Source organism: Cynocephalus volans, chromosome 7 (genome assembly GCF_027409185.1).
Source record: "Cynocephalus volans isolate mCynVol1 chromosome 7, mCynVol1.pri, whole genome shotgun sequence".
Classification (NCBI taxonomy): domain Eukaryota; kingdom Metazoa; phylum Chordata; class Mammalia; order Dermoptera; family Cynocephalidae; genus Cynocephalus; species Cynocephalus volans.
Window position 1 is genome coordinate 61,234,206 of NC_084466.1, and position 13,972 is coordinate 61,248,177.

The following is a 13,972-nucleotide window of genomic DNA, read 5'->3' on the forward strand; positions in this document are numbered from 1 at the left end:
AGTAGCTCATCAGCATACACTGAACCATCTGGAAATTGTCCAGGAGAAAGCCACTCTAATCTCACGGGGAAGCTGACATAACAACAGAAATGCCTTGAGGCTGAGCATCATGGCCACAAATCTCCCCTACAAGGGCAATTTCAGGGCTGGGAAGGCTGAGGCTTAGAAGATTTTCTTGCGGGGAGGGGTGAGGAATTAACAGAAATCTGAAAAATATCTATTAAGTGCTGCAAGGCTGGCGAGTCTTTTCAGGGTACCCTGCAGAGGTTTTGGAGAATGGCCATCATGTACCTGGCCAGAGGCTGCAGCCAGTCTCGTTGTGACTCTTGCATGTTTCCAAGCAGGCTGCTGCCAAGATAGGGTGACGGGCAAAGACATCTCTGGCTCTCATATCTGCACAGCTAAGAACTGTGGACCCATGTTTTCAGGAAAGTCTCACCGTCTTTCTATAAAGCACACAATTTTAAAATGTAACACAACATACAATTGACTCTTTCTTTAACTGCTTTCCTTCCAAATTCAACTTTTGCTCTGCCTGAATTAGGAACATGTGGAGGGGATTCACATTGAGGTGTGGTTTGCTGTAGTTCTGAAATTTTCCAATTCCCTAAGTTAGATTTTAAAGCCACTGGTATGAGGTTTGCAACCTTCTTGGAGGTTTGATTAAAATACCCAGTTACAGGCGGCTACAAACAGGATATCGGGTCCCCTGGGGCACAGCGACAGGTTGGCAAGGAGGGCAGCTGAAGCTGCTGTTGGTGGCTGTGACCTCACACGTGGGGATGACTCATCCTCACCTTTAGGCCCTGGATTGGGGGAGAGGAGGGAGGACATGGAGAGGGGCGTATCCATCAGAGCTGGGGAGAGTTTGGATTTGAAAGAATTAGGACACACTTCATTTTGTTGTGGGCAATTTAAACATATTTATTTCCAAGTTCAACTTTTGTCTTCCCCCAAGAAGCCCACCAATACTTTTACTGCAGATTGACAACTTAGCTTTTTGCTTCAAATTCAAGAGACTTATTTTTGGATCAAGTTTTCAGTAAGTGTGGGTATTTGCACAACCACAAACACTCCTTTGGTGAAAGCAGGTTTTGCTGCCAGAGTCAGCGGGGGGTTGCATGGTAGTGAAAGCTGGTGCCCTGCTGCCTGCTGGGGTGGATTTGGAATGGCTGGTGGTGGCAGAGAGTGATGAAACCCGGGAATCTTCCTGTCTCCATCTTTTCTGCCCTTCTTCCTTTTCCTTCTTCCCACCTCTGCCCCTACTTTTTTTTGTCATCTTCCTATATATTTCCTCAAAGAAATGCCACAGTCCAGTGCGTTATGTGGCAGTGTGATGGATGAGTCTGGAGGTGAGCATGAGTGTAGAGATAAAGATGCCCTGCAGCACGCAGAACCATCTGGGAGGCCGGAAGCATGGAGCAGGGAATCCTCAGGAAGAGCCAGCATCAGGATGGCAAGTCGACTGGGGGCCCTGGCACTGGTGGGGACATCCCACACCTCTCCCCCTCCTAGTCTCATGTGTGGTTAGTGTGGACATCACTAAAACATTGAATATTTTAAGTAATATAAAGCACATGTCTAGGAAGCCCTAGGCTCCTGAGTACTACACAGAACTAAGACAGGCAAGTTCACCTACTGGTGCTTCCTTGCTTCTCACTGGGTTAAGACCATGTCCTGGTACTGTCAGCAGGAACTGAGGGCACCTGAGTACAGGAGGTTCCCTATTGTCTTCTGCTGTCTCCTGAGGTGCTGGAGCAATCTGCTGCTTCTGCCCACCTCTTGGGCTCCTGGTCCTTTCATACACCCTAGTGAATGTTCCTCCTGTTCATTTCTGGCTGGGATATTGGGCAGGGCTAAGCATATCTCACACAAGGCAAGGATACTGTGATTGAACCCCCCAGTCTATTTGACTGTAAAATGACACCGCTTGCCTTCAAGTCATGTCTGTATGTTTGTATATGCACCTGTTGTGGATGGTCTGAAGCTTCCATGTAAGTTCTTGGCTGCAATTAGAAATAAAAGTTTAATTTTATGGTTGGGGTAGAGCTCATTTTGTTAACTTGCAATTAATCCCTCTTCTCCATCTCACATATTCTCTCGAGGGAGACAAGCCTCACTGGGGTAGTGGCGGCCTGGTTCCATTGGACATGGTCTGGAGTCCACACAGACTACAGGCTCTACCATCCTAGGCCATAAAGATAACGCTGTCATACAGTTCACAGCATGGGACCCCAAATGATATGTCTAAATATTGTTCATCTAAATTACTTATGAAATAGGTATAATTTGCCTTTTTCTTCAAGATGCAAATATTCTTGAGAGTTATTTTCTCTCCTGTTGAGGATCTCAGTATCCTCTCTACGTGTTTATATCCAGACATTACACTGGGCTGTTTATTTCATCACTTACCAAGTAGGAGCTCAGCTTTAATCTTTTCAAAGAATCAATGGATCTCCCTCTATCCCTAAATCTCGATCAAGAGCAACAGCTTTCCTGTTTATAAAGTGCTTAAATGATGGATGAATTAACCAAAACATAGTTAAAGAACATTCACTGCATATTATCTGTGACAGCAAAAATAAATAATATTTTAAAGTTCCATAGCAGGGACTAAACTAGAGTACATCTGTAGCATAAAATACTAGGCAGTCATTAAAAATCACACTTAGACAACCTATTTAATAACATGGGAGAATAAGTGTGATTTATAAAGAAATGTAGGCGATAAAACTGATATGCTGTGAGTTTGGTAAAAATGTATATATGCATACATAGACAAAGACAGGAGGTACAAAGAAAAGGAAACAAATTTCTGAGTGGTTACATTCCAGATGGGTATTTTTTCCTTTTTCTTTTTTTTTTGCATTTCTGAGTTTTCCACAAGAAGAAAATGGCACTTTTAAGGTAAAAGTATTTATGTGTATTTAAATGTGCAAATACCGGCTCTATAAAAGTTACTGATCTTCCATTCTAAACAATTGCTTTAGCTTTTATATCAGGTAGAATTATCATGAACTTTTTGGGGAAATACATTCTGTCTCCAAAATGAGTAACCTTTGTTCAGATCTTCGTTTTACCTATGGGTATCCAAGCCCATGTCAAGCCATTTTGCACAGTGCTGAAATTTATATTCCTTTGCCTGTTTTTCTCTAACTTGGCCTAGGGGAAGAAGGTATTTTCACTTCTCTAAATTCAACCTTCAGCTTTATTAAACATGTGCTAATCCTGTTACATGCTCCAAATCCACTAATGGCCAAGCAGTACTACCAACTCCTGTCCTTACAAAAAGGACAAACTCCAGCCGCAAGCTCCAGCTGTGGAAACAGTCAATTGGCAGTGAGGTGCTTGGGAAGGAAGCTTCTGAGTGTTGACTGCAAACATCAGCACTCACCATGGAGCCAGTTTCTGCTCCTTTCTGACAAATTCCCTCTCTAATCCTCCCTCAGAGATCTGCACATGCTGGGATGGGGGTGTAGTAACAGGGTCCCTTTCAATAATTGACCTTTTCAAGCGTGCTGGGTTGGGAGGTGCACGTTTTTTTCAGATGGAATTATGGGCAGTGAATGGCAGGGCACGTGGTTAATTCACAGTAGAAATCGTGGCAAACCAGCTGCTTGGGGGAGGGAGGTGTGGAGGGTGAGTGGGGGTAGAGGTGGAGAAGGAAGCACCAGCAGGAGAAAAGTAGTAACGTTACAGCAGCTGTAACTGGAGGGACAGACCAAGTTTTGGGTGTGAGCATTTAACATGTGAATGGGTGATATAGGGTGAAGGAAATATTAGTCCATGAGAAGTCCACTCTCTTGATTACAGGCATCTACAGAGTAAGGGTGACCTCAGGTATCTACAGACATGGTCCATCTCTTTCTGAAAGGAAGAAAAAGTGGTTCCTGATTGTCCAGTTGAGCTTTCTGGGGGTCTTAGAGCTCTCTATGTACCACTCATCTCTATGCCCACTCCCACCAGTAAAGGTCTTGTCTTCAAACAGTAGCTGGAAACAGGCAAAAAAGTTACTGCAAGCCCATCTTCCCCTCTGTGATATTGACCTGAAGGCAGAGAGTGAGTCCTGATGGCATGAAATGAGACAAGTTTTGGTAAGGACAGGGCCTGGGACAGAGTCAGGCTCCACATGGTGGAGAAACCACATCTTCATCCTTCCCCAGGAGGTGTCCGGAACCTAGCACTGATCACGCCGGCACTGTGAAGCAAGGCCCGCATAACCCTATGAGGCAGGTATGATTACTACCTTCATTTCAGAGGTGAAGAAATAGAGGTGCAAGGGTTCAGTGTACTGCTCAGGGTCGCAGGACCGTAAGTGGCAGGGTCAGGGTTGAAGTCAGGCTGCTCGGCACCTGGGTCTGTTCTCAACCCCTATACTCTGCTGCCTCCCTCTGTGAATATTTGCAGGTTTACTGAGTAAAAAGGGATGGCAGGCAGTGTTGGAAGACAAACGAAGGGGCTCTGTGCAGGCCCAGGGCAGTGTAAGATGGTGAGAAGAAAGGTCACGAGGAGAAAGACACGGAGGGGATGGAAGAACTGTGACATCTCTGGTCCCACTCTGCAGTGTCTGCTAGGCTCAGATCTCACTGGGCTGGGGCTCGTTTTCCCTTTGATAGAGCCCATGGGATGGGGTTGGGGGACACCTATCCTTACACTGTCTCTTACTGTCTTGTCTATTCCTCTCCTGGTTCAAGACTGGGGACCCCAAGGCCAGGTAGCAAGTCGTTACTGGAGGAAAGCATGGAGCCTGGGCTGTTTTCTTCCTTTGAGAATATGGCCCCATTTTTCCATAGAGCTTTTCTTTTTCTTCCTCTCCTGTTTAGTACATCAGGATGTGTCTCTCATGCTCACTGCCTAAAGGATGGAAGCCACACTGTGAAACTGGGCAGAGGACGTGGCTCTTGCAGAGGTGCCTTCATATACATCATTAAAATACGTGGTTAAAGATAGCTTCTGCAGTGGTGTGCTGAACGTAAAGAATGTTCTTCACACAGTGTCTCTTCCATACACTCCTAATGTCTTTACTCTGACAGATTTGAAAACAACTCTGAGGATTTGCTTTCTTATGGAGGTAACGTGAAACTGAAAAGTCTCTTTTCTTTTGTGTCTGTTATATTTGTGGGTGGGAAGGATGTTCTATTTGACAGTGATAACCTTCAGTATCACCAATTAAACCTCCATACATATTGCAAATGGTTTCTTTAACCCCAGTGTACATGCATGAACTGTGAGGAGAGAGGAATGTGGGGCAGCAGCATCCCTAGAACAGAAACAAGGACAGGGGAAGAGAGAACTCATGGAAAACTTTTAGACCAAATTGTTCTGCACACTGCAGGCTTAAGCTGCCACTGTATTTCATTCCTCCTACCTGTTCCTACATTTCTCCCTTCCCCCGCTTCCCCTCTGCTTTCTCACCAAACACACACATGCAAGGATCACAGGTGGTGGTACCACTGAAAGGAAGGTCATCAAAAAAGGTGCACGATATAGACAGATTCTTTTTTCTAAATTCAAAATTTTGACATCTGTTACACAGAATTATCAGGGACCAGGCTAGTAATTCAGCAGTCCTAGAGATGAGGAGACAGCTCAGAGACGGAGATCAAAAGAAAATTCACGGTTTTGCTTTTTAGGAAAGAGAATTGTGTCTGGAATAACTGAAATCCCTAAAGGAACTGGGATAAAGGCTAGTTTTAACTTGGGTACACTTAAAAGGTTGGACTGCCCATCTGTCATTAATCAGTACAGTTCCAAATACAAAGAAAAACCTACTTAAGATCAGCAAGTGTGACCTTGAACTGTCCAAGTCCTCTTAGAGAACAAGGCCTTTGCAGACGACTTCAGTTTCTGGCCTTAATGGTTTTAAATTGGCCTTCAGAAAACCTTCCTCATGAGCATGACTGTGCAGAAGATCTTGTTTTATGGAACAAGAGTTGGGCTGTTTTGAGAATGCTGGACAAGGTGTTGGTCAGATACTGTTGCTGCTTAATAAAATGTAAAAACAATAGAAAAGTGATAGCAACAGACCATAAGCTGGGTGATTCTTAACACGAAGGCAAAAGAGTAAATTGTAGGACTTGACATATCTTTTTAATGGATCCCTTCAGGACAACTAATGGATACATAAGCGTGTAGCTGCCACACAACAATCTGAATGCCAAGCAATTTCAGAAGTCTGAAGCTCCCTGCCAGACTTCATGACATAGCTATTAATATACAGAAACCCCCAGAAGCAAATACGAGAGATGCAACCAAGACTTATGGGCATGTCAATTACAGCATTATTTATAATAGCAAAACATGGAAAGTTAAAAGCCTAACACATAGGTTTGTGGCTCAATTATCTCATATCTACATTATACAGCCATCAAGCAACATGTTTTTGAGAAACATTTGGTGACAAGAAAAATACTTATGATATAATGAGAAATAAAAAAGGTACAAAACTGAAGATAATACGATAGTTTTTACTTATTCGTTTGAGTTTTTCCCTTTAGTCAGATACGTGTGCATGACTGGAAAAAATTAAAATTTTAATAGTGGTTATTTCTGAGTAATGAGATACTAAGTTATTTTTCTTTACGTCTGTATTTTTTTCTGCAATTTGCAAGCTTCCAGCGTACTTCTTCATTTTTACTTTTATAATAAGATATACTGTTTTAAAAGAGCAATTGTCAGCTCTCACAAAAATACCCAGCTAAGCCAGCACTAGTCCACTGTACAATTATTATTAACAAATGATAATGTATAAAATTCCTACCCTCAGATGTGAATAATTACAGGGAAAAAAATCTATACATTACAAACCCTGGGTCAGAAGCATTAAACCTTATGATCTGCATTAAGATTCATCCTGCCAAAGCCCTGACTGCTATATATTAAATACTATTGATGCATGGAGAAGAAATTAATACTTGCTGTGTACATACTCTAGGCCAGGTGTACATGCAGGTGGTTTCACTTAACACACTTACACATGAGGAAGATGTAGTTCAGAAAGGACGAATAACTTGCCTCGGTCACATGGCTATTCAGTGATCAAACCAGAATGAGAGAGTTCGAATCCAATTTGAAGGGCCCATCTCTTTCGACCAACACAAGGTGGGTAGGGACTTCAGAGGAGATGTAGACTTCATTTCAGACATTTAAAAATATCTTTACAAAATACTTTGCCAGAGCTCCTAATGCATTGCCAAAATAATTGATTTTTGTTTCTTTTCTTTGACATAACTCTAGTGGAGGGACTAGGGAAATTGCCAAAAGGAGACAAAATTACAGATAGAAAGGAAAAGGACAAGTGAATAGTCCACCTACTGGGACCCCTCTGACAAAAGAGGCAGTGAATGTAATAATTAGCTTGTCCCTCTGCCCAGCGAGGGAGGTGGCCACCAGCAGTGACTGGCAGGGACTGTCAGGCTCTGTCACTTCACAAACATCTCACCCACCTTGGGCAAGGTGCTGTTCCTCCCACCTACTTGGCCAGAGCCCCATCTCTCAAAGGTCACCTCTCTGATTTGATTACAAAACCCACATCATAGACTCTAGAGAGTTCTCTTTAAGAAAACTTTCCTCTAAAAGAGACAAAAGCCCTCAAAGATAATCTCCTTTCACTTTGTTTTATTTAATAATGACTTCTAACATTTCTCAAAAAAGGGCCTATGGGCTGGATATTGTGCTACGCCTATCTTTACATGTATCATCTAATTTAAATCCACTCAGGAGATGAGTTTATAATCATAACATCTTACTCAGATAGAACCCCACAATTACTAAGTGCTTCCACACCCTTTACCTCATTTGCTTCTCACAATAGGCCATACGGAAGGAAAAGTAGGAAACAGCATCCCCATTTCCTAGAGCAGGAAACTGAGGCACACTGCCACTTTGGCTTATTGGATTAGACAGCAGCTTTCCTGGAAGGCACAGAGGGACGGGGCCCCTGTGGAGTGGATATGAAAGCTTTGGTTGAGAATGTGGCAGCAATGTGTCCCTGGAAGACGGGATCCTGAAGAAGGGTCTTGGGGTAACGATGGGGGTGATGAAATATCGGAGGGGGAAGACAGACTCTGCTATGTCCCAATATTGCCTGTGGAGGGCTCTGTACAAACAGCTTCTTCCTCCAGCTTTCTATCTCCATCCTATCCATCCTTCAAAGCCAAACCCAAATCCCACAGATCCAGGAAGTCTTTTTTGATTATCCAGCACAAAGAAACCATAATAACAATACCGGAAGGTTTTCATAAGCCTTAGCTCATTGCAATATTATAAGTTGAGGTAGGCTTTGTCACTGTTTTACAAATGTGGAAAATAAAGCTCAGAAGTTAAGTAACTTGTCAAGCTGACATGGTTAATAAGCACAGTCCAGATTTCAAACTACATGACATTGCAGCTGGCTCACCTTCCTGTAGTCTTATCACATCCTGTATGTTGCTGTGTATTCCTTGGTTATAAGTTCCTTGAGGGCAGATAAGGTGCCTTATATTTCTTTGCACCCCCCACTTCTAGCCCCCTAGTACTCAGCAGAGCACAAGGAACACAGTAGGTCTTCAATAAGCACCATATGTTAGATATCTGGGTAGGAGCAATAATTATTAAGAGGAATTTTTTGGTACTCTGAATATTAGGCTCTCTGCTGTATATAATTAAAACAAGAGTGAACATGAAATATATAATTTTTCCTAGCTCTAGCTTAATCAGGCATTCATTATCATGCCTGATTCTGTGTTATGTGAAAAGAACCTCTTAGTAAGCATTTTCTGTGAGGATAATCAAATACATACAGATATCAGAGAGATTAAAAAAAGGCAAGGACAAAACCATCAAATATATGGAGAGGCAATGATCTACGTGGTATAATATTCCATCTGAGACTAAAGAACTACCAAGGCAAAAAGAGTACTTGTCTACTTTCTGGTAATTGTATATTCAAGGAACAAGGCATGGTGCTAACTGGGATTTTGTACCATTATAAGTTATACCCTGTTGAGAAGATGGATGCAACCTGCTACTGTTCTGGGTCAGAAATTGAAGAAAGGTACACTATCAAGGGCTATTGTGGGAGAAGAGGGTTGCTCTGAGACCTCTGCAGCACGTCAATCATTTAATTACCATCTTCAGTGGTAGGCAAACTTAATACATACACATGCAATATATACCTTATTTTCTTGCTGGGTCTCGTTCCATTTGCCTCCCAACACATCATCAGTTTATAGCTTTGGTATAAAGGGTTCAAACAAACTCACTGACAGAATTTTTGATGGTGGGGATTAGCTCAAGTACTTCTGAATTGACATTTGGTAAATTAAGCTAACAAGAGCAGTGCATGTCTACCACACTTTATTGCCAAACCCTATATAACAATCTTAAGCAGCTGAGAGGCAGGGCTTCTGATTTCCTTGATGTTAGTAAAGTACCACCTCCCTGTGTGCTCAACCAACATCGAGCGAGAAGAACAAATATCAAGTGTATGGTACCTACATTCGCATCCTCATGGCTGTGGCCATTGGTCTCCACCAATTCCTTGGTACCTTTTAACTGCAAAATTTTAAGGAAAAACAAAACAAATGAATAAGCGAGCATATTTGTTAGGTGTATATCATCTTGTTAACTGATATCTGAGGTTGCACTTTATAAAACTTCTAATGAGGTAAAACAGACGGAGCACAGAATTCTAAGCAGTCTTACTGAAACCAGTTTGAAACCAATATTTTATGAAGCTTGATGGCTGGCAAAAAGTAAATGGGTTTGGGTCATTATTTTTTAAATAATAAAATTAGAAAGTAATTCCACAGGCATAAAATGTATAAAACTGGTTCTTAAGAATAATAAATGATTTCATTTCCTAGTCGGATTGCTATTAATTTAAAGCCTGCAGTGTTTGCAAGTTGCCACCAGCTAAATGATATTATACTAAAGACTATTCATGAATGATGTCTTTTCAGCCGTTTTAACATGCCATAGTGCTGCTGTATATGTCCTCCTTGAGAACATATTTGAATGACTGACATCATCTCTGGAGGCCTAAAGGACAAGACGGTTTGCTTCTTTTGGTAGAGGAAGAACTGGAAAGACATCCCCTTGGCCCACTGAAGCATTAGAAGAAAAGCTATTTCTCAAATGAGATTTTTAACAGTGAACATTTGAAAACACTCCTGTCTCTCGGAAAGCTTATGAGTTATCAGGACATTTCAAGAAACCTTTAACTGGAATTTTATCCTACACTGAGTCAAAGCAGATATTTGGAGGCACAGAGAAAAGGAGAGGGTGGAGCTGGCCGTGCAGCTCTTGGCCAGCATTTCTTCCTGGCTTATTATGCTTAGGAAGCAGCACCTCCTCTATTGTTTTTTATGCCTAATATAAGGTATTCATGGTGGGAAAATACTTAAAATTTGAAATACTGCACATATACCACCAATGTGTTTGCTTCAGAACATTGTTTTTTTCTGGCTAATTGTGCACATTAGAATGAAAACTTTAGTGTTTTTTTTTTTTTTTTTTTTTAAGGCAACCTTAAACTCTCAGCAAGAAAGCCATACCTTCTCCATGCCAAGAGAGCAGTTTTGCCAACGGAATAGTGACATGAAGAAATTAAGGGTGGGACAGCTGATGATGGACCAAAGGCTCTTTGGCTCACTTCCATATCACTCCCACTTAAGGAAAAAGAAATCCGCCCACTGTTCTTTAGGGCTACATCATTGATGTTTCTACACATAACAAATACAAGGGAGCTTGGGCAATGTATGACATATATGAAAAGAAAATGGTAAACCATAGTGATAGGACTATCTATTATCACAGGGCACATAACAACTTAAAAAACAGACAAACAAAAACCAACGACAGAACCCCATCTTCTAGCTTAAGGTTTCTCGGGGTTCCGCATCTTCCTCCTCTTCATCATCCCTTCTGCTCATCCCACATTAGGTCCCATTACTTGTGCTTCCATGAGTTAGAGTGGGGACAGCTCAGAAGGTTTAGTTCTTCTTTGGCAGAAGTAAAGGACAATTTTATTAGTCTCTTCCACCTTTACACGTTTACCGGCATGAACACGCTGGTTGCTCTCTTTCTCGCGTTTAGAGAAATCCCCTCTCCTCTACCTCTGGCCTCTCTCTTCATGTGACCCGTTTGCTCTCCTTCCCCATCGTGTCGCTGGCACTGCTCACCCCACTGCCCTCTGCTGACCACAGGCAGCTCCTCCTCCTGCAGCACTTGGCTTGCAGCTGGAGCTCCAGGCCAGCGCTGCTTGGCCCTCACTGGCCTGCACCCTCTTCTCTCCTCCAGCCGCTGCTCTTCCCCAGATGGGGTTGAATGTCTTGTCTGACATGGGTTTGTGAACAAGCTCCAGATGTGGGAAGCTACCATCATTGTAAAGGAAATGAAGGGCAGGAGCCAGTGGAGCCTGGGGAGACCTAGAGAAGCTGTGTCTTAGCAGACGAGGAAGGCTGGAGAGTTTAGGGAGTGATCCAGCCTTCCCTGGAAGGGGTGAGGCCCAAACCCTGATAAAGGTCTGTCCTTAAGACCTATCCTTTCTTGTCAGAATTCTCATCAAGGGGCAGTCATTTGGAGCAACAAAATCCCAAGTCTTCCGAGAAGGGTATATCTTTTCGTGTGTATGTACGTGGCCATTTGTTTAGGCCATGTCTATGCAGGCACTGGAAAAATGTACACACGTGTAGTTACTCTACACAAATCCAGGCAAGCCTCATCAGGCAATGCTTATGGAGGTGAGGTATGTCCTGCAGGGTGTGTCTGTGTGGGTGGGGTCTGCAGGCAGATGGAAAGAACGTGCACACTGTGTGCCCCTCTGTGAGGATAATCAGGGCTTGGTAGGGGCAACAGCACCCAAATGTGTCTGGCTGCTGGTGCCACAAGTCACCTCAGACTTAGGGATTCCTGGTGCCTTTGCTTGGGAAGAACCGTCCCATTTAAATTAATACTGCAGAATCGAAAACGCTTCCTTCTCAGTTGCATTTTCTAGGACTCAGTTCTGAATCCTCTTCACGTTCTCCTTTTTTTTTTTCCTTCAAAGTAATGGAGAGTGAAGTGTGATGTTTCACCAACGCCCATGTGTGTGCTTTGCTCTTTAGAAATGCATGCCGTAACATATCAATACTTCCTGCAAAACTCAAAATCTATTTTTATGCCTGGGGTTTGAACTTGAAATCAAAATAAAGGATTTGAGTCATTTGAAGAAAAGAGGAATTCCTTCCTCCCAGCTCTAGTTAAAGCTATCTAAAAGAAAAAAATCAGGGAGAGAGAGAGAGACAGCAGAAAACAACAAAAGCTCAGAGTTCTATCTGTTTGATCAAGAGCAAATTTAGACCAAATCAGCTCCGCTTTACTGGGAGACTTTTAACAACAGAAAGGTGGGGAGGACAGGGATTTCAGGTCTCCTGGACAGTAGGTCATTGTGACTATAGTCAACTAGATTTTTCAGCTCAATCTTATTTGAACTCATATAGATTCAACCTCAGTTTAGGTTATTGAATCTGTATGAATCATATAAAGATAAGCTTTATAAAGTATTTTCCTACAAAGATATAAAATGTTAAACTATCTAACACCTTTCTTCCTTCATGCATCAATTATACTCTTGGGGGAAAATAACTAAAAATATATTTTCTTGATCCCAAACCATTAAAAAAAAAAAATGACTGCAAGTTACCAAATAGCCAGAAAAGAGATCAAATGTGCACATCACAAAGAAATGACTGGGTTTTGGAATGATGCTGATTACCCTGAATGGATCAGCATACATTGTATACATCTATTGAGGTATAACTCTCTACCCCATCAGTAAGTACAATAAATATGATTCAATTAAATTTAGAAAAACACTTGTAAAGTGACTGAGTCACAGCTGACTAGTGTCATACTCTCCCCACTTCATATTTCCTAAAATATCACCTTTGAACTCACTGGATAAATAACCGTCTCATAAACCACTATGTGTGAGTGAAAGTTTTAAAACAGCCTCCTTTGGACTACCCACGGAAGGTTGGGATTACTATATATGATTTTTTTCTCCTCCTAATTACCGTTCATCATATTGTTGGCAGCAAGTGAACACCAGAAATAGGAACGCATTTCAAGAGCTCTCCGGGCTCCTCCAGCATAGATAGTGGGCTGAGATTTCACCCCGCTGCCTGCTGAATGATCCATCTTACCCTGCTGGAAGACAATACTTTCCAATCCACTTATCAATGTCAGGCCACACTTTTGTATCCAAGAAAGCCAGGATGAAACAATCAGATTTACAAACTTCATATAAAGGTCTGTTGCTCACCATGGTTAGATAAGTGCCTTGATGCACAGGGAATTTTTTTTTTTTTTTTTTAACGTCACTATGAATCAGTCTTTCTTGTTCACATGTCTGCAGGAGTACCATGGGTTATACTAAACTAATTTTCCTCACTGTTACACTTAAGAGGAAACTATCTGCTTGCTTTGAAATACATCTGCATTGCCAATATTTTAAAACTTTTTCAAAATTCATTTGTCTTCTGGAAGAAACTTAAACACAATGCTGGAGGGCTTGGGTAATCTAAATAGGTACAGCAGCGATGATGGTGATGCTGGGAATGAGTTATAAATTTCACATAGCAAAGCTGCTGGAAGGCTTGAAGGGTACAGGCTTATTACACTGCAGGTTACCTTCTGTAATGTTGGCGTGGGTGACGCACGAGGGAGGTGTTAATGGGGTGTCTGAACTGATTTGTAAATCAGAGCTGGTCCATTCACTTACTTGTTCCTGGAGGACTTTCAGTAATGCTTGTGTGTGGGACTGCTCTTCCTTTGCTTGTTCCAATTCTGACTTTTTGTTATTTAACTCCTCCTGGATGGTTAGCAATTGCTGTGAAATTAAAGGATTGTTAGCATGAGTAGCATTGAAGGACAGGTGATACTAAGATATTCAAAATACCCATTCAAAATTATGAGAAGATTTATAACACATCTTAAAGCTTAATCCAGA

At 42.0% G+C, this 13,972-nt stretch overlaps 1 protein-coding gene across 1 annotated transcript in view; it reads right to left on the reverse strand.

Annotated features, from left to right (window-relative positions):
• ENOX1 (ecto-NOX disulfide-thiol exchanger 1) overlaps positions 1 to 13,972 on the reverse strand; it is a 186,975-nt gene that overhangs the window by 39,722 nt on the left and 133,281 nt on the right. Inside the window, exons 10-11 of the mRNA XM_063102878.1 lie at positions 13,745 to 13,852; positions 9,478 to 9,534 (exon numbers count right to left, since the gene is read on the reverse strand). Coding sequence (XP_062958948.1) covers positions 9,478 to 9,534; positions 13,745 to 13,852 — 165 coding nt within the window. The remainder of the gene's footprint in view (positions 1 to 9,477; positions 9,535 to 13,744; positions 13,853 to 13,972) is intronic.